The sequence below is a fragment of the Phyllostomus discolor genome, chromosome 13 (assembly GCF_004126475.2).
Source record: "Phyllostomus discolor isolate MPI-MPIP mPhyDis1 chromosome 13, mPhyDis1.pri.v3, whole genome shotgun sequence".
Taxonomy (NCBI): domain Eukaryota; kingdom Metazoa; phylum Chordata; class Mammalia; order Chiroptera; family Phyllostomidae; genus Phyllostomus; species Phyllostomus discolor.
Genome location: NC_040915.2, coordinates 21,514,425 through 21,534,227, shown reverse-complemented (window position 1 = coordinate 21,534,227; position 19,803 = coordinate 21,514,425). Strand labels below are relative to the sequence as shown.

At 54.9% G+C, this 19,803-nt stretch overlaps 2 protein-coding genes across 4 annotated transcripts in view; both read left to right on the top strand.

The window, feature by feature from the left end:
- ANXA6 (annexin A6) overlaps positions 1-2,766 on the top strand; it is a 49,001-nt gene extending 46,235 nt beyond the window's left edge. For all 3 annotated transcript variants that reach the window (XM_028527921.2, XM_028527919.2, XM_036014615.1), the window contains 2 exons: positions 1,124-1,246; positions 2,351-2,766. In XM_028527921.2, coding sequence (XP_028383722.1) covers positions 1,124-1,246; positions 2,351-2,410 — 183 coding nt within the window. In that variant the 3' untranslated portion in view covers positions 2,411-2,766. The remainder of the gene's footprint in view (positions 1-1,123; positions 1,247-2,350) is intronic.
- A 10,763-nt stretch (positions 2,767-13,529) lies between these two features.
- The window catches only part of TNIP1 (TNFAIP3 interacting protein 1), a 46,172-nt gene continuing 39,898 nt past the window's right edge, over positions 13,530-19,803 (top strand). The window contains exon 1 of the mRNA XM_036014178.1: positions 13,530-13,613. The gene's annotated coding sequence lies outside the window, so the exon portion shown is untranslated. The remainder of the gene's footprint in view (positions 13,614-19,803) is intronic.

Here is a 19,803-nt window from a genome sequence, read left to right as displayed (position 1 = left end):
GACACATTTTGGGTGTCACAGCTTGGGGAGTGACAGCTGCTTGCACCTGGTGGGTCAAGGACGGGGGTCCTGCTAACAGCCCACAGCACACAGGAAAGATTCCCGCCGGAAAGAAAGGGCCAGTCCCACAGGCAGGGTCGAGGGACTTGCCCTGGAGACCCGGAGCTGGGTGAGAGGGGCACAGTCTCTGCCCCGTCAGCGCTCACACTCGAGCAGGTGGCACGCCGCTTCCTGTCACTAATGATCACGAAAGGTAACACGTGCTCAGCCCTGGGACTGGCCCCGGCTCCCTGAACACCAGGCCACGCTGGCCGAGCTCTCAGCCCAACGAGTGGAGTCTCGGCTGCCGACGGAGCCTGGGCAGCCTGCCTGGTGGGAGCGAGCGGAGACCCCTCTCAGCCTGCAGTCCCTGCATGTGACAGCCATTGACTGAGCACTCGCCATGTGCCAGCGCTGCCCCCTGTGCCGGTGACCCGAGCTCCCTGGGGGCGGAGGTGGGCTCTGGTGGCTCGCACTCCCCACCTGTCCTGGGCCTGCTCCTTATGCGCTGGGCTAGCTTCCCAGGGCTGCTGTGACAAAGGGCCACACACCAAGTGGCCGCAGGACTCATTCTTTCACGGTTGTGGAGGCTGGAAGTGCCAAGAGAAGGTGTTGGCAGGACTGGTTTCTTCTGGAGGCTCCGAGGGGGCCTCTCTGCAGCGTCTCTAACCCCGGGAACCCTGCTGTTTCTTGGCGTGTGGGTGAACCCCTCGTCTCGGCCTTCTCTGTGTACACGTGTCCTCTTACAAGGTCACAGGTCATCGGATCTGGGGCCAACCCTAACCCAGGGGGACCGAGACTGATTACCTGTGCAAAGACTCTATTTCCAAGTTAGGTCACTTTGTGAGGTCCCAGGTGCACTTGGATGTAGGGGTTCACGCTTCAGCTCACACGAGCCATTCTCGCCTGCCTGGCCGGTCCGAGGCCCAGGGGAGTTTGGGTCGGGACCATGTGTGGCAAATGGAGGCAGGACACCCCACCCTGGTTTCCACAGGGAAGGGGAGAAGGGCAGACGGGCAGCCCTAGTCCTTGCCTGATGGCCCTGTTTCTTCTCCTGCCCTGCATCTCCCCCACACACACACAGGGTGCCGGCACGGATGAGAAGACCCTCACCAGGATCATGGTGTCCCGGAGTGAGATCGACCTGCTCAACGTCCGGCGGGAGTTCATTGAGAAATACGACAAGTCTCTCCACAAAGCCATTGAGGTAAGAGCTGGGGCCAGAGGTCAGTGAAGGGGAAGGGGGCGGGCGTCAGGTCCCTGAACAGAAGAACTGGCGTCCTTCTCATTCCCACAGAGTTTTCTCGATGAGTGACCTCTTAGGACAGCCAGGGTGTTGCCAAGTGGAAGGCTTGCCTCCCTGTTTATACCGCAGTAAATTCTAGATGGGGCAAAGGTTTATCCTTACAGATTTCCTGATAATACAGGAGCCTCTCTTTTTGGTTTTTAAAAAATTTTATTGATGTAGAATTCACATACCATAAAATGCACCTGTAATTTAAAAAAGGTCAGTAAATGTGACGCGTTGTGCAAACACAGTCCAGCCTAAACTGTGTCTGTCACACCACCGCAGTCCTCAAACCCATCACCGGTGTCCACCCCAGCCCTCGGCCACCACCAAGCTGCTCTCTGTCTCTGGAGATGTGCCTGTCCTGGGCAGTTCACATAAATGGACGCATGTAACATGTGATCCTTTTGTGTGGACTCTTTTCACTGCGGAGCCCATTATCTCGTCTTGGACACTGGCCAAGACCTTGAAGGTCAATGTTCTCCTTGGGTGACAAGACTGTGTGGCAAACCCCCGGGGCAGTGTCACGCGGGCGTGGTGGGGAGGTAACTCGGTGGCACGCCTTTAAAGGGAAGATTGGAGATCCCCAGATTGAAAACATGTGCACTTTGGACTTAGTGTTTCTGTGTGTAGGAAGTTATGCTACAGACATAGCCACCCATGTTCCCAAAGGCAAGAATATTTGTGCCAGCACTATTTGTAACAACAGGAGTGGAAGCCCTCCACGGGGAATTGTTAAATAAAGGGCGGTCTAACTTTGTAGTAGAATACGATGCAGCCATGAAAAAGCATGGGGGAACTCTGTATGCTGGTGTGGGATCTTCTCTTAATTCAGAAAAGTACTCTTCAGACTAGTGTGAGTGGTACGTGTCTGTTTCTGTGTAGAAAAGGGGCGTGATAAACACACACGCATCTGTACATGCACAGACCGCTCCTGGAAAATGGGCGGCTGGGGGAGGGGCAGGGGGGCCGTCAGGGTTGTTGTCACTCACTCAGCTCTCCCTCTCCCTCTGCCTCTGCCAGGGTGACACCTCCGGAGACTTCATGAAGGCCTTGCTGGCTCTCTGTGGTGGCGAGGACTAGGGCCACCAGCTTGGGCGGGCATCTCCACCGAGAAATGGTCATCAGCACCAGCCATCGTGACCGGGCCTGATTGCTCCCACTTCAGAGACTGAGGAAGGGGCAGGGGTGGGGGGAAGAGGGGCAGAGGCGGGCTCTTGTTATCGACTGGGGCTTAGGAAAGGCTCCCACCCCCAGAGGCCACTGAAGGCCCAGAGCGGTCACTCCTCACATCCGAGCGGCTGAAGAACAGTAGCCGTAGGTTCTGTCCACCTCCCCTCCCCACTGTCTCCTCCCCCCTTCTGTCCCTGCCACAGCCCCTGCCCCCGTTTGGGCTTTGTCAAATCCAAACACGTACTGAGCCTCTGTCTATGAAATGAGTAATGTCTGTGCTTTGAACAGTGGGGCGCGGTGGCAGGTGCCAACTGAGTGTTCTCAGGACGGGGGTGGGGGTGGGAGGGCCGATGGGGGAAGATACATGTCTTCCGGCCAGCTGACAGGTCTGCCAGCATTTCATCCCCTGCCTCCATCCGGGTGGTTGTGCTAGAGCGCCGAACCGGGGGTCCGGATACCTGGGTTCAAGTGTGCGTCGGCCACACACTTCACAGGAGTAGCTGTGCAGGGGTCGTGGGTGGTTGGGAGACTTAGTGGGTCCGGTCTTGTCCCCCCCTCAGTGTGCGACCTTGGACTAGCCAGTGCCCTCACCAGCCCCGGTGTCTTCGTTTGCACAGCAAGGGTTGGACCCAGCAGTTCTGAACGTGTTATATGCACACACGTCTCTGACCAAATGAGCCTGGAAGGCAGTTTAGCTTGTGTCAGCCTCTTTCCCTCCCCGAGGCTGTTTTCTCACTCACACATGAGAGAGTGGGGCAAAAGATCTTGGCTCTTTCGTCTGCCATTGACATGGAGGATGTGCCTCCAGATCATTTCCTTTACGCTTCTCTCTTTAAACAAAAAGACATACACAAACGCATGTCCAGTGAGGATCTGCGTGTTCCACCGAGAAGCTGCAGTCCAGGGCGTCCTCCCTGGAGCCTGCCCGGGAGCGAGTGAGTCTGACCCTGCGTCATGCCCCCCCCCCCGCCCCGCCCTGCTGCTTGGATGTTTGTCTGTGCTCTTCATCCATTACAACCAAACCCGAACTTCCTCTTTTGAACCCTTCAAGGGCACCAGATGTGATCGTGATCTGGGGAGGCCCGTGGAAAGTTTCCACTTCGTGAAGATCACTGATAAGCAGTAGACGCAACTGCAGTTTCTCAGCCTCCCTTCCCCCAGCTCTGCTTCTGCCCCGAGACTGGGATCTCAAGTTGCCCAGTGACGCGGCACGGCGGCACCTGCTGGCCGCAGAGCTCTGCCCCCTGTCCCGGCTGCCTGGCCTCTCCTGGAAGTCCATTGCCTGTTTACTGTAGCTGTGCAGGGGTCGTGGGTGGTTGGGGGACAGTGGGTCTGGTCTTGTCCCCTCGGTGTGTGACCTTGAACTAGCCAGTGCCCTCACCCGGCCTCGGTTTCTTTGTTTGTACAGTGAGGGTTGGACCCAACAGCTTTGAAGAGCCCTCTGTCGTCTCTGACAAAGTGAGTCTGAGAGACAATTTACCTTGTGTCTTCTCCACTTCCTGCCCTCCGCCAGGCTGTGAGCCCAAACCCCGTGAGAGTCAGCTGAACTTTTTGGGGTGTTTGCCCAACTTCACTGTTACCTGAAGATAAATGAACAAAATGGTTAAGGCTGTGTGGAGTCAGACAGCCTTTGCCTTCAACTGACTGGGCATGTCATCCCTGAGCCTCAGTTTCCTCGTCTGTAAAACAGGCCCCCAGTTCTGCTTACCTCGTAGCTTTTGTAGGGTGAGAGGTGACACGTGGGAGTGTGGAGTGGGGTCCTAATGGGCTTGGGCTCACCTGCCAGCACCCCCCCCCACAGCCAGGCCTTACTGCAGGGGCTGAGCCGTGGATCCCATGTTGTTTTCTGAGCCTTGTTCTCAAGAAATCAGCTGCAGATTGCGGAGGCATCCAAACACAAATACGAAATTTCCCTAAAAATAGGTACTGAGGGCGAATGGGCTGCAAGTGGAAAGGGAAGAGTGATGAGACCTGAGGGAACGGAAGTCAGGAGGCCCCTTGAAGCCGAGGGGAACACACGTGGAGAAGCCAGGAATTCTGGGACTCCTGGAAACCGGGGATGAGGACAGCGCCAACCGCCCTCGTGGTGGATGAGAGACTCTTCCGATCTCCCAACATGCACTTTGCACTTGATTTTCATACAGTGGGTGGGTGGTGGTCTGAGATTGGTCAGTGGTAGGGGCCCTCAGGGTTTGTGGTGTAAAGCACACCAGACTAGAAATAAGAGTTCGCTTCCAATTACAGAGGACTGGGTGTGTCCATATTCCATCTTACAAACCAGGGGGAGCCTTTCTCGCTAAGGAAGGAGTGCAGGTAGCCGTGCATTTGAGAAAAACCGGAAGGGAGGGTGGCCAGCTGGGGGTCTATTTCAATAATCTTGTTAAGACCCAGGTGCCTAGAGGACAAACCTCATTTTTCCCCGGATCCGTGGCAGTAGGGGGAGTAGCCACCCTTCTGAATCCAGGATGCCTCACTCACTCATTCACTCACACAGCTTATACTTATGGAACGGCTCCTATGTGCCCTGCTGCGTGCTCGAGGCTGAAGATGCAAAGTCAGACCGGCTTGGTCCTGATCCTTAAGAGCTTCCATTCAAATGCCCCACCCAGCTCCCTCCAAAACACCTGTATCAACTGATAACCGATAACGCGCCGGGGATTGCTTCTGTGGCCAGAGTTCACGGGAGAGAGGTGGGGACTAAACTAAAGCTAAAAGGAAAGAGAAAGCAGAAGCCCAAACCGCGGCTGTCTCAAAGTGGGAGAAGGGGACGATGGTTGTGAGGGTTTCTAAGTGTGGAAGGGGCCCTCAGAAATTCTCACCTCCCTCTCTCAGTTACAGAAAGACAACCGTCACTTCCACGGAGAGGAAGCAATGGGCCCCGGGCGGCAGCAGTTTCGCAGCAGATGGAACAGGGACCCTGCAGCCCTGGCCCAGCCGGGTTCAGGGCTTTCCCATAAGCACCCTGGATGCTCTCCCACCTTCTCCCTTCCCCTCGGGCCGTGTTCCCTCTAACGCCTCGCTGTTCCCTTCCTGCCTTGAGCCGTGCAGCCTCCCTTCAGGGCAAGCCCTTTCAGAAGCCCCGGGCTGGGATGTGCCAGCCTTGGTCTTCGGGGCCACAAGGAAGTGGCTGGTTGGGAGTGGGTTGCCCTTTTAACTGGGGCACGGAGCAGCTGTTTGGGAATTGCCACTGTCACATTTCCTGCCATGGGAGAGCCGTGTGGGAACAGCTGGCTGAGTGAAAGAAACCCCCTGGTGGTCTCTCTGCCCCAGCTTGGCTGAGAGCTACCAGTCGCCGCCAGAAGGAGGCTTTTCCATAACCATTCCTCCCTTCACGGTAGGGCAGGGACGACTGCCTCCTGTCATGGTCCATCGGGAGCGCATCCCGGATTGGCGGAACGGTCCTGGAGGTGATCCACGGCGGCCCCCTGGTCTCATAGGCCAGGAAGCGGAGGCCCGGAGAGCAGGGCTGTGACCACAGCTGAGGTCTGGGGCCAGCACCTGGGGCTCCTGACTCCTGCTCTGCTGTCTCTGCTGACCTGTCCTCTTCCTCCCGATGCGGAAGCCGGACCGAGCAGATGGACGATGGAAGGGAGAAGTGTGAGGTTGCCCAACCCGAGTGTCAGCACCCAGAAGCAGTAAATCAGCGCTCTCACAGGCCTCTCCCCTCCCCTCAGACCTCAGGTTTCCCAGGGCCGACCTCCCCCGGTTTACGGCTGAAGTTGGGCAAGTGGGAAATTCTAGTCGTCTGACTAGGTCTACAGAGGCCGGCAGGCAGGCTGGCCAGCCTCGCATCCCAGCCGACCACTTGGGCGTAGGTAAGTCACCTGACCTCGCTATGCCTTGGTATCCTCATCCGTAAAATGGGAGTGACAAAGCGTTCTCTGTCACAGTGTTGTGAAGACTAAACAAGGCAATCAATGCACATGCATCTCACCACACCGCTCCAGACTGGTGAGGACTCAGTAAACAGCAGCTCTTTGTAATGAATAAATCGGCTGGATCCCATGCCATGGATGAGGAAGGGAGGGGAAGCCTCTTTCACCGGCCTCTGAGGACTCCCGAGTCCCTACACTGTGCTGCTAGCCCTCAGAGAGCTAAGCGGGGAAAGAAGGTGCTTAGAAAACTCATCCAGCACACGGTAGCAAGCAGTACCAAGTGCCGAGGCCACAGATTAACCACAGAGAAACCTAGACTTGCTCCCTGGAGAGGGGCACATACCAGGCACCTCGAAAGGTGGGTAGATAGGCTTTCAACAATGAAAGCCATTAAAGGTGGGAGGAGGGTCCAGGCAGAGGCAACAGCTCAAGCGAGGGCACAGAGGGGACGTAGAGGAATGGATAGGGCCCCTTGGTCCTTGGGCCCCATACCCAGTGTGAGAACATCATCTGGGGGGTCACAGAGAGTCCAGGCTAGGGTGTGGACTTGGCCCTCCAGGCTCTGGCCAGCCCCTGAATGTGCTGGGGACAAGAGAAGGATTAGAGATGTCCTTTAGAAAGAGGACGCCTCTGTGGAGAAGGAGGTGGGCGCAGCACCCGGGAGACCACTGGGCAGGCTTGCCCTTACTCCCCGGATGTGGAGGAATGGGCATCTGAGCCGGAGAGGAGGAAGCAGAGATGGAGGAAAGAAGAGAAAGACATGGGGAACAAGAAACCAAGGGAAGGGCCCGACCTGCCCTGGGGAATGAATGAGAGATGGAGGAGGAGGGGAAGCCAGGAGTCATTATTACCTGGGAACCCAGAGGTGGGAAGTTGTTTTTAAAGGCAGGAGGTGAGGCCCAAGGCACCGGGTGCAGGCCATTCCACTGCCCTCTCAGCTAAGCAGGGACTAGGAAGCCCCTAGTCAGAGCCACTAGGAGTGAGCCCCTGCCCCGGGCCCAGGGGTCGCGACAGTCTCCAGAGCACACACTTCCTACGGCAGGATGGTCCCAACGCCCCTCCCAGCTCCCACCATCTGCCTGTTGCGCTCCCAGCTGCCGTCAGTTGAGATGGCCATGGAGATGGCCTTGACCTGGACAGAAACAGCCATGGGATGGGAGCGTCTGATAGCTGAGCCGGGCAGCTGGGGGATGGACATAGAGATGCTAAGCCTGGGCTGGGCCAACGACTTCCATTCCCACTTCCCCATCTAGCTGGTATTGACTCAAAGCCTATAAATGCTACTTATCAGACGCACAGGATTCCAAATCACTGCCAGTCACACCCACAGGGACACACACCGTGTACCTCCAGAAGCAGAAACACACACTGGTGGCCACGTGGAAAAGAATAAAATGCTTAGGTCCACAAACACACCGCTGGTACCAAACAGAAAGACAGATGGTCCACGTATGTGTTACTGACCACACAGGAAATGCCCCACACAAGTACCCAAACTTGCTTTTCACACATTCGCCCGTCTTGGCACGTGGTCCAGAGACCAGCGGCTCCCCTGTTCCTGTGTACGTGCTTCCACGGAAGAGAAACAGCCAGGCTCGCGGAGGGCAGACGCAGGCCTGACCGCCGTGCCCTGGGGAGGCAAGAGCAGCTCCCTGGAGGACCGGGCAGTAATGGGTTCAGGCTCGGAAGGGAGCAGGGTCCCAGGGGAGGGTTTTGAGGGGTAGTGAGGCTCAAGGTAAGTGGAATGTAAAGAGGCAGGAGAGAAAGATTTTCTTCAAAAACATCGTTCCCATTCTGTTCATGTTACCAGGAATGTTCTGGAAGCTGGTGGTGAAAGGGTTAACGGTGCCAGCTGCCATACCCCTAGCATTCTGAGCAAGCACTGGGATTTGCCCAAAGCCGGTCAGGGTCACTACCTCCCCGGAGATGCCTTTTAGCTGTTCCCAGGATAAAACTCCCCAATGAGTGAGATGGAAACCCAAAACGAAACTTTGTCAGACTTCTCGGACTCCAGCCTCTTTACTGTCACCCTTGTCAGCAGCAGCAGCAGCAGCAGCAGCGGCGGCGGCGGCACAGCGACTCCTTTAGCATCACCGCCGTTTCCCGAGGCCTGGTCTCCCTCTGGGTTGGAATGTACTGCATTTTCTTGGGCAAATGTGCCCTCCCCTGACTGGCCTCAGGCTGCCTTCCTACTTAGGAGGATGTCTCAGGGACGAAATGAGATGACAAAGAATGAATCTGGCCCAGTCCGGGCCCCCGGGGAGGTTCAGACCCTATCCCTTGCCTTCCCCACACCCCCATCTCTCTCAGGGTCCTCTGTCCCCTCGCCCTTCTCCCATGCAGGCGTCCAGGTTAATTGGAGTACGACATTTGCATAGCCAGGAGACCTCACCCGGGGAAATTCCCCCTGGTGACCAGGCTTCCTTTCTGAGGTCAGGCCACATCATCAGACACTGCTCCTTCCTCTCTAGCGCGCCCCAGCCTCCCGCTGGCTTTGGTGCCTGTCATCTGGCAGGTGTACTTCCAGGCTCACAGATTTAGTCCCATCCTTTGACCTTGGGTGCTGTCCAAGAGAGTGTGGGCATAGGGGGTGGGCTGGGGATGCGGAGCAAAAACAGACGTGGTAGGTACTTGAGGAACTGGGGAAAGGGTAGCAGGCAGGAGGTGGCCGGGACTGTGGTGCTAGCTCCTCAGCGCCTCCCTGCCTGACCCTGGGCACGTGCCTCCCTATCCCTTGCCCTCAGTAACCTCCTCTGTCCAGCCAGGGGGTTGGTTAAGACAATCTCTAAGCTTTGTTCCAGATCCGATGGGCCAAGAGGCCACTTCCTGCGGCAGCAAAGTCTTGCAACATTTCTCCTTGGATCATCTTCCTTTGCTAAAATCTTGCAACATACCGCTCTGTATTTGTTTCCTTGGAAAGCACGATTTTGCAAAACGCATCCCCAAATCCCATCTTTCAGATGCTGGCAGAGTTACAGGTACCTGCTCTCCTCATGGTGACTTGGCTTGAGTTTTAACTTTTCTCTCCACATCCACCACATACAATGTTCTGTAGCCCACAGAAAGTGGGACAGAGCTTGCTTCTCTCCAGATTCTAAAACCCATCGTCCTCACGGTCTCTGACCCTGGTACTGAGAAGGCACCTTCTCCAGTAGAAAAAGGGAAACGGGTGGGGGGCGAGACCACCTGGAACAGTGAGGTCCGGGGACCACCTGCGTCAGAACCGAGTTTCAGGAGGGCAGGTTCGGGAGTGGGAGCCACAACTTTGAGTCACCTGGGGAGCTTTTAAAATAGCAATCCCAGACCACATGCTCTGAGATTCTGCTGTAATTAGCTTGGGGTGGGACCTGGGCATCTGTATTTTTACATAGCTGGCCGGGTAATGCTAAAGGTCACCCACTGGTCTAAGGACCCACCCAAGACCAAATGGATCAGGTGATTCTAACAGACGCCAAAGTTGACGAGGCCCTGACCTATGTTATTCTTTATGAAATTATCCTAATGGGTAGCCCTTCTAGGTACATAGCTATGCTCAGGGCTATACATGGGCAATGAGAATGGACCCCCTTTTACAGGTGAGGAAAGTGAGGGACAGAGAGAGGAAACTGCTTGCTGAGGTCACACGGCAAGCTCAGGAACGGAGGTGGGCCTGGCACCCGCCGGATGCTTGGAGACTCAAAGTGTGTTTGCAGAAATCATGGGTTGGATGCCTGGGGGGGGGGGGGGGCAGCAAACCGCCACCTGATGGTTCATGACAGTGAGCTCCCCTTGGCTGCCTGTCTACCAGGAGATAATTTGTACTTTGGAGTTGGAAGACCGGCTTTAGGAGCTTGGGTTTCCCAAATGCTACTGAGTACTAAGGTCACCCCTGGGATGTTATTTAAAATGCTGCCTTCAGGGCCCACCCCCTGCCAGGCAGTCTGGTTTCTTAGGTCTATGGTGGGACCCAGATATCACACCCAGGTCCTAATGGCATGAGGAGCCCCCAGTCTTGGGGAGCTCTCAATAAAACTGGTGAATCAGGAAACCCATGGGGTCCAGTCCATTCATTCACTGAAGAGATATTGATCGACTGACTACTATGAGGGTGGCCCAGTGCTGTTCCCACACACCAACAAGAAGACCGGAGATGTCAGGGTGCGAGGGGTGGGGCAGATAATGAAGATTCAAAGGCATGGTCCTGTGAGAGTGTCCCCACGTTTACCCAAACTTCCCCCTTCTTTTGAGGCCCAGCAGAGAGATCTCATCTCCTCCAGGTGAGCTCTGGAGACATGACCTGAGTTAAACTCCAGATACGCCACTTATTAGCTGTTGGCTTAAGCCACTATGAGCCTCGGTTTCCTCGTCTGTAAAACAGCAGCACCCACCCCACCTCGCAGGGTTCCGATGAGGAATGCGCGCAGTAATTCCTGCAAGAGCACTCACTACCACGCCTGGTGCACGTTCCTTCAGTATCAGCTGTGGCTGTTATTATTTCCTGGCCATCTTGGCCTGCCCTGACTTCTCCTTCTGAACTCCTAGAGTTCTTCACAGTATCAGAATGGAAGGCCCCTTGGCGATGATCTGGTCTGGCTCCTTTACGTTACAGAAGGGGAAACTGAGGATCAGAGCGGGGAAAGGGACTTGCCAAGGACCACGCAGCAGAACCAGGACTCCAACTCAGCTCTTCCGCTGCCCAGCCCCAGGGCCTCTTCTTCCTCGGTGTCTGCCCTGCGGCCTGAGCAGGGAGGGCAGTTCCAGGGGATCCACTGCTGGGAGAAGGAAGAGGAGGGAGAGAAAGAGTGGGAAGATAATTGCTCTCAGCATTTTGGCAGGGAAAGGAGCCCAGCGCTCCTCTTTCCCTCGGACGTGCAAGCCAAGTATTCCTAACTGGGGACTCCAGCTCAGCCAGGTCCCGCTGCATCAGCCTCGTGGGCCCTCCAGGGTCCCCCTGCTGTTGAAGACTCCACAGGCAGGAACCGGGCTAAACTGGGCTTCATGAACTCTCCGAGGACCCAGGTGACTGCGGCCTCTGGAGAGAAAACATCGCGTTTGCAGGGAATGTCCCAATCTAAAAAACCTCAGGGCTGAATGACGCGTTCTCCTGATGAGGAATCTGAAACTCCATTTCCTCGAGGAAGGGCCATGCCTCAGTTTCGCGGAGGGCTCCAGCTGACCCAGGTCACCGGCAGCTTTCACGGAGGGACACAGGGAGGAGGTCTCTCTCCCTGGGACTGAGCCCTGCCACCAGCCCTGACGCCTGCTCCTGAGCTGTGAGGGAGACCCTTCCCTTCAGTGTGGCGTCAGAGGGCAGAGAGGCGAGCTCCAGACAGCGTGGGTGTGGGGAGGTGTATTTTGCTCCCAGCAAAAGGGAGGGAAGTACATCATCCTTAGCGCCTGGTCTACCTCAAGGATGGGTGCCTTTAGTCGCATGCGGCTGTCGAACATGTAGAAAGTGGCATCTGCCAGCGAGCGAGGGGCTGGAGGTGGTGTGGGACAGAGCACTGGACTGAGCGTCAGGAAGTGCCTCCGTTTACTCACTTGGACAGTCACTTCCCTCGTGTGGCCGTCACTTCCTCCTCTGCGGAGCGAGGCCATTGTGCCAGCAGGCGTCTGGAGCACTGCCCTTGGGATCCCAATCGGAAGCGCCCAGAAGCGGTCGGGGGTTGGACTCAGTGAGCTGTCCCCCTCCCTCACCTCCTGGCCCCCTTGAATGCAGCCCCTGTGGCCTGACCTGCCTGTCTCTCCAGGCCCTACCTCCGTTACTTCCCCCTTGCCTGCTTCAGCCTCCATGGTCCACTCAGAGCGAACAGTTTTCAGTTCCCTGAATGTCCTCTTCTCTTTGCAGGGTCTATTCCCTTCGCTGGGAACACTCTTATGCTCTTGCTTGGCCACTTTCAGATCTCCGCTAAGGTGCCACTTCCTCCAGGAGGACTTCCCAGATGCCTCAATCCTGACCAGATGCTCCCTGGTCCAGGCTCCCGTAGCTCCCTGTATTTTTCCTGCCAGCAGACAGCTCTACCCGCCCTTACTGTAATCACTGACTAACTGGCCTGCAGCCCCCAGAGCAATGCTGTCCAGCTGAACCCTCTGCAGCGACGGGAATGTTCTGTATGTGTGCAGTTGTACACAAGTGACTGCTGAGAGCTTGATAAGGGGCCAGTGCTGCTGAGGAACTGAATTACTGGTTTTATTTAAGTTTGACTGCTTTATCTGTGAATAGCCACATGTGGCTGATGGTTACTGTACTGGGCAGGGCAATCCCCAAATCTGTGAGTTCTGAGCAGGCAGGAAGCAGGTCTGACTTGTCCGTTCCTGTCTCCTCAGTGGTCTGTAAGACCATAAGTGGTCTGAGGAAACTGTAAGAGTGAAGAAACTCTAGAACCAGGAATGAGCAAGAAAGGCCAGCTCACCCAGGGGGCCCCTCCCACCCCTCACCACGTATCAGCAGATAATGAACTGAGTCCTTGCGTTTGTAAATGGTTTCTGAAGGATGTCTACAAACCATCATTTTACTTTAATTGCCATCGCAGGAGGCAGGCAAAGCAGGACTTGTTATCCCCATTTTACAGCCGGGCTCACTGAGGCTTAGGATGGGGAAGCCAGGCTCTGGAGCACCGGCTGGTTCTTGCAGAGCTGGGCCGTTCCTTGTGGGTAGGTTTCTAGGACCCCACTTGACATCGGAGTGAGATCTGGCACAGAGGGAAGGAGCAATTTTTCCTTTCCCGGTGGAGAATCCACAGATTAAGTGGAAACAGATGGGACAGGATGGAGGGCAGGAGGATGTGGACTGGGTATCTGGTGATTTCCTTGGGGTCCTTGACACTGGAATCCCCCACCCTAGGCGAAGGAGGAAACGGAGGTCTTTGGGCGAACCCAGGGGGTGGGGTGGGGTGGGGTGGGCAGGCCAGGTGGAACCCTGCCCTGTGCCACTTCTCAGACCAGCCAGAGAATCACCAGGCTTCCAGCTCTTCCCCAGAGCCTTCTCGCCTCCCGGGAATTCCTAGCAAGCGAGAGGCAGTGTGGGAAGCGACAGGTAGGGGCTGATAAAGCAGGGCCCCGGGTTCCGCCAGCCAGCGGGGTGGGAAGGGGCCTCCACTGAGCCTTGTGTGGCTCCTCCATCTCGGGGAATTCCCCTCCTGCCTAAAAGTCAGCCCAGCCCAGCCCTCCTTCCTGCAGAAGCGCAGCGAGCGGAGGAGCCTTCACAGGGCCGGCAGCCCCCTCTGCACGCACCCTTGCCTTCTCCTGGCCTTCCCCAGGTGAGTGAGCCAGCCTGCGGGGAGTGAGCCAGGCAGGGCGGGAAAGGGCTCAAGGCTCACGGGTGCTGGGGCCACCAGACCCTCCCGCCTCTGGGCTGAGAGCTTTCTTCTGCTTTCCTGCCAGCTGGGGTCGGCTGCTCCAGGCCCAGCTCCCTCTGCCCCTCCCGGGGCTTGGGCTCTGGGCCTCTCTGTCTCTTTGCTTGGCCCGGTTCTCTCCTTGCTTCTCTCCCTCCTGTTGTTTCCTCTTCCAGCCCTCCTCTTCTCCCCCAGCCTTCTCAGCCAGTCTTTTCTCTCTAGTCACTACTAGTTTTTCCAAAGGGAAGGAAAAGAAAGGTCTGTTTTTGTCTTATTCTTCCCCCATGAAAAGGGAGTACATACACAAGCGTGAACGTGGATGTACGTGTGTCTGTGTTTGTGTGTGTCAGGTCTACCGAGGTGTATATGTGCGTGTCTGTGTGAGTGGAGGTGTGCAAGCATGTTTTTGTGTTTGTGTGTGTCTGTGAATGTCTGGGGCATTATGTGTGTGAATGTGCGTCTGCGTATGAGAGGACTGTTGTGTGTGTGTGTGTGTGTGTGTGTTTGGGTGTCTGGGTCATTTTGTGAGTGTGTGTATCTGTGTGAGGGGCAGTGTATGGGTATGTGTGAGTGTGTCTGTGGGTGTCTGGGTCATTGTGTATGTGTCGGGTGTGTGTGAGTGTGTCTGGCTCGTTATGTGAGTGTGGGTGTGTTTGTGAGAGTATCTGTGTGTCTGGGTCATTACGTGATTGAGTGTGTGTGTGTGTGTCTCTGTGACAGGGAGTGTGTGGGTGTGTTGGGAACTTGAGTGATCTAAAGCTAGACAGGAAGCGACCAGGTTGGAGTCCACCTCCGCCCTCCTGGAGACAGGATGGGAGGCTGGGCCCCTCTGCCTCTGGAGCAAGCAGGTGTCTGGGGCGCTCCCCCACTCGTGTTCCCCCCGGGGCAGCTGAATCTTTTCTGGGGCTGCACCTGTAACACAGAGCCTGGGGCACTGGGAGTGGGCAAAGGGCTGGCAGCCAGGGCTGATGTGGCCTACCCTTTGATCACTAACAGTCCAGATTTTCCAAAGCCGGTCAGAGGCCCAGCCCAGGGAAGTCCCTGGCTAGGAGCGGCAAGGAGTGCAGGCCAAGTCACCGTGACAGTGGCTTCTGGGTGGGAGAAGCAGGAGGGGCCCGGGAAGAGGGAGCGGGAGAGGACATGGGGCGAGGCCAGAGGAGGATTGCTCTCTGGGCCCTGTCAGGGCTTCCCGGGGTTAGAAGACGCTCTGGTTCCCATGGGTCTGCCTTCCTCGGGGGCCGGGCCAGGCCTGGCTGACCTCTTCCCACACCAGGAGGATGACAAGGGGCAGGCTTGGATCGAAACCCAGATCTGCTTGACACCCTGACCTGGAGACCGGGAGGCCAGGAGGAGAGGAGCTAGAGCAGGGGAGGCCTGGATTCCTAGGAACTGTGGGAGGGGCCTGGCAAGGCTACGTAGTCTGGGAATGTCCCCCAGTGTCACTTCGCCCTTTGCTCTCCTCCAGTGGTGCCCCAGAAATCCCAGGGAAGTCCAGGGACTCAGGGGAAATAGTCAGGATGGAGAAAGAGGAAAACAGGAAAGACCTTCTAGGCCTGGCCATCCTGAGCACACACTTGGTGAGGTCTAGGGCAAGCTCCTCCCTGGCTCTAGGCTGTGGTAGGGTCCTCGCAGGAAATGGGAGATAAACAGTCCCTGCCCACCCAATAGGATTGATGATCACAGTCATAGTTGCTGCTTTTCGCTGATGCCAGGCACTGGGCATTTCACTTGCTCCACCCCGTGCACTGGGCACAGCTCGAACCTTCACGTTATGGATGTGGAAACAGGCGCAGAGCCATCCCAAGGGGAATTTTGTGGTGGCAGGGCTGGGACCTGGCCCCAGCTCTGTCTGACTCCAGAGCCCGCACCCTGACCCTCGAAGGCCTTGCCTCTTGGAGGAAGGGCAATTGTGGGTATATGGTTAATTCACCTCGGGGTGCCGAGTGAATAAGCGTGCACAGTTGTGGCTACCTCACTGCCGTTATATCTCTCTGCCCTCAATTATTTGGGAGGGAGGCAGAGAGAACTAAAAATGTGTTCTCTGGCTGAGGGTAGGAAGCAAGGAACGTAGACTCTGCTTGCTTATTTGCTTCTTGCCAAAAAAGCCCCACGATTACTAAGTACAACTTTAGTCAACATCATGTGCTCGATACAGATTTCTCATTTAACTATCGCTGTGATCTCTCTCTCCTCTACACACACACCCAACACCAAAAAGCACCTAGAATTTACGATAAGAGTTCTACATTCCCGAGACGGCCTGAGGCTATGGAGGCGAGAGTCTGGATCTAAGGAAGGAGCCAGACCAGGACTGCCCTGACTTCCACTGACCCCCTAGCCAAGGCCCCGACTCACTAATTCATATGATGAGTGACGCACGCACATGCTTGTTTGCTCTGGAAGCTTCATTTCCCATCAGTGGGGCATGTGGAAACAGTGGTGATCTAGAAGCGAGAGACTTGAGTTCTAGTCCTGAGCACTAATCACAAACTTGTTGTAAACCTCTGGCCCACTGTGCCTTCATCTCCACAAGAAAAAGGCTGGGTCTGATCCTTGCTCACAGCCCTTAAAAGAACTGGCATTTTTAGTTCTGTCTTGCTAGCTGGCAGAACTCGGTAACACAATGCTTATGGGTATTAAGAGCTTAAGAGCCTGGATCTTCCTGCTCCAGTCACCTGTTGCTGTATGAGCCCTTGCCCGTCATCTCACAGCTCCGAGCCTCGGTTTCATGTGAGAAATGGGGATGGTGATGGTCCTGACCTGATTAGACAGTGACTGGGAGACACGTCATACCAAAGTGTAGGCCTAGCACACAACACACACTCCACAAATGTTATCTGTCCATGTTTTTTTTAACACGTAGCCTCCATTCCTCTCTAGTCATTTGACTTAGAGCTCAATCAGTGGTAGGTGGGTTTGGGGGTGTTTTTTCAATCCCTCAAATGCTGACTTAGGTCTGACTTTGGAGCTGTCTCGGTGGAGGTGGCAGAGGGAGTGGCAGAAAGGAGAGTGGGACGCTGTGTGCTTTAAAACAAAACAAAACAAAACACAGATCTTTTTGATTGTCCTCCAAGGTGGGGCTTTGCACAGGTGCTTCTTGTCACTCTGGAAGAACAAGAGGTTCTCATGTGCCTGAGTCACTCAGCTCCCAATGGCAGGCCCTGCTTCCTGGCTTGGAAACCATCCAGATCCAGGGGGAGTAGGCGGTGACATGCTAGGCGACCTGTTTCCCCCCCTGCCAGGCCCCCGGTCCAGGGTCCCACAGCGGATGTGGGCGGTGCGCTAGAACCTGGGAAGGCTGCATCTCGGGGTTTAATGGTGACGTTCTACCCAGCGCGTGCACCTCATGTCCACGCACCACTAGCATCTCTCGAGTGCCTTCTGCTTGCCAAGCTCTGGCTTTCCTTGCATTTTCTCATTTATCCTCAGGATCACCTGAGGGGTAGGTACAATTATTAACCCCCACATTCCGAGAGGGACTGAGGCTTAGAAAGGCCACCCAGGTGGTAATTGGTCAAGTAGGGGTTAGAATTTCGTTAATTACATTCATAGCCTATGTTCATGGGCGCTGAGTCTCTGTAAGAAAGTAAGAAAATTAGGATATTGTAAAGACGGCATGGCATGATACAAAGTGTACAGATGCCTGGGAGCCCAGGTCCTGAGTTCCAACCCTGGTCCCATCACTCAGCATGTGTAACCTTGAACAAGTCCTTTATTACACTGAGGCCTCCACTGACCGAGCTGTCAAATAAGGGGCTGTGATTGGTGGTTGTTGCCTGGTTTCAGAAGCTATCACCCCCCATGGCTAAGCCTGAGTGAGCAACCTTTGGACTATAAGCCACTAAGGAGACAAAGCTTATCTCCCTGGCAGGGGTGCTGCTTCTGCTCCTTTTTCTTCCTCCTGCCTGGCCCCCAATGTTTGGTCAGTTAACCAATGACGGGTGAGATTCCCCAAGGGGGGAACAATCTAAGACAGGCACGATCACGGGGAGGCCCCAGGGAAGGACTTGGGGAGCTATAGCAAAATTGGGTGATGGACCTTCACCCCTCAGCTTTGACATAGCCTGAGTCCTCAGTCTGTCTGTGAGAAATCTAATCTCCTGGCTGCCTTACTTCCCCTGCTTGACTTAAACCTGAAACAATGACAGAGGGCGGTGCAGCCCTGTGCTGGAAAAGGTGGGTTTCCTGGGTGATCGGGCCTGAGAAAGAATAGGTAGAATCCTGTGAAACCTGCTTTGCTAAGAATGCGCTCAATTAAATGATAAGGGTCCAAGCAGGAAATGAGTTTGTTTCTCAAAGTTTTGTAGCCCCTTAGCTAACAGACCCTGACTCAGAATAAGCCCTCGTAGTTCTTTGTATGCTATCTATCATTTGAACCTTACTGCCTGACAATGATTAATGTGCTTTACCTGTATTCCTGTGCACATTGAAAACCAATAAAAACCTGTGAAGGCAAGGGTTGGGGCGCGCTCCTCTTGAGAGAGTAGCCGTGCTGCCCCTTTCCTCCACAGGAGTCGGTAGTCTGTGTGAATGTATCTCGTCTCATCCATAACGATGTGGGCACTGTGGGCCAGTGTCCGCGGCAGGTGGTCTCCAGGGCCTCTGACATGGTGGGATGTTCTGAAGTCAAAGACTTAAAAGGATGGCAGGGGTGGGTGTGGTCATGACTTTGAAGAGAGGAGTTTTTTCACACATTGTAATTGTTATGAAAAATTACCCAAAACTAGGAAATTAGGCAAAATGATAGCTATGTGACCTTTTTATGTCATACTAGAGCATTTCCAAAAAGACCCACCTAGAAGTCATCTGGCATTTTGGAGAATGAACTTATTTTCCTAACTCTTAAGGTCAGCCAGGCATTTTACAAAAACAGCTGAAATAGTTTGGACACAGAATGCAAATAGTTTGAGACACTCCATTTTTTTAAAGTGAATTTCGGTGCTCATGAGAAGACTTGAGTTGGGATTAGGAAGAGAGCATTCTAAGAGGTCATTTGGGGGATACAGATGAAGAACAGGAAGTAAACAGGTTTGGGGGGACCCCATGGATAGAGGTGATGCCTGAAGGCTGCCATGTAGATTCTGAGACCCCTGTTCCCTCCCTCTGATTTCCTCAAAGCAGTGGTACTTTGGTATTTGCATTCCGTCCTCCCTCCTCTTTTTGGAAATATGGGTATACGTGTACTTAATTTCATAATTAAAATGGACTAGGATTAATATTGTTTTGAGAATGCGATCACACCTTTGAAATGACTAAAGGCATCCTGGGATGCCACAAAGTCTGAAAAGAGAGCGCTTGGACCAGGCATATACCAGGTTGGGTACGTGTGTCTCTGTGTGTGTTCACACACAGTCTCAGTCCATTGACAGAGCTCTCCTTTTGTAAAATGAGGGCCTGTGTGAAATCGCTCCTCAAATCCTGTCTAACGTTAACGCTTACCCTCTTTAAAATGATCTTAAAAAGAGGGGAAAAAAGTGTTTCCAACTTTAAACCAAGTTACTGCTCCTTATGGATCTAGGAAATCCCACAGCATGTCGGGATGACTGGCCCACCAAAGGTATATAAGTAGGCAGGGCAGGAGGCTGACTCTGGATTTGTCTATCCGGGTTTGAATCTTGGTTCAGACACGGAGGTCATCCAACCTCTCCGCGCTTCGCATGTTTATGGTAAACAAAACAAAACAAAACACGATGGGGCGGGGGAGAGGGGGACGAACCCCACCTCACTAGGATGGCTGTGCAAATTAAAGTAATGCATGCAAAGTGCTTACAGGAGTAAATGTTAGCAGTAACAGTCCTGAATGGTCCTTTCAGCTCGGAATTCCCATGAGCTCTGCTAAGAGGTCCGGGAGCGTCCTGCACAGAACTCTGCGGCCCTGGGCTTTAGTTCTGGCTTAGCTCCAAGGGCTTACGTGCCTTCTGGCAAGCATCCTCCTCGCTCTAGCCTGGTGTCCATCCGCACAGGAAGTTGTGGGGTGGTCCCCGCAACTCATCTCCCCGCTAAGTTTGGGCTTTCAAGGTGGCCGTAGCCTCATTCCACAGCCCGAGGCTTCCGGGGCGGGGAGTGCGGTCGGGAGCTGCCCAGACCTGGGGAACTTGCCGGCTTGTGGAACTGT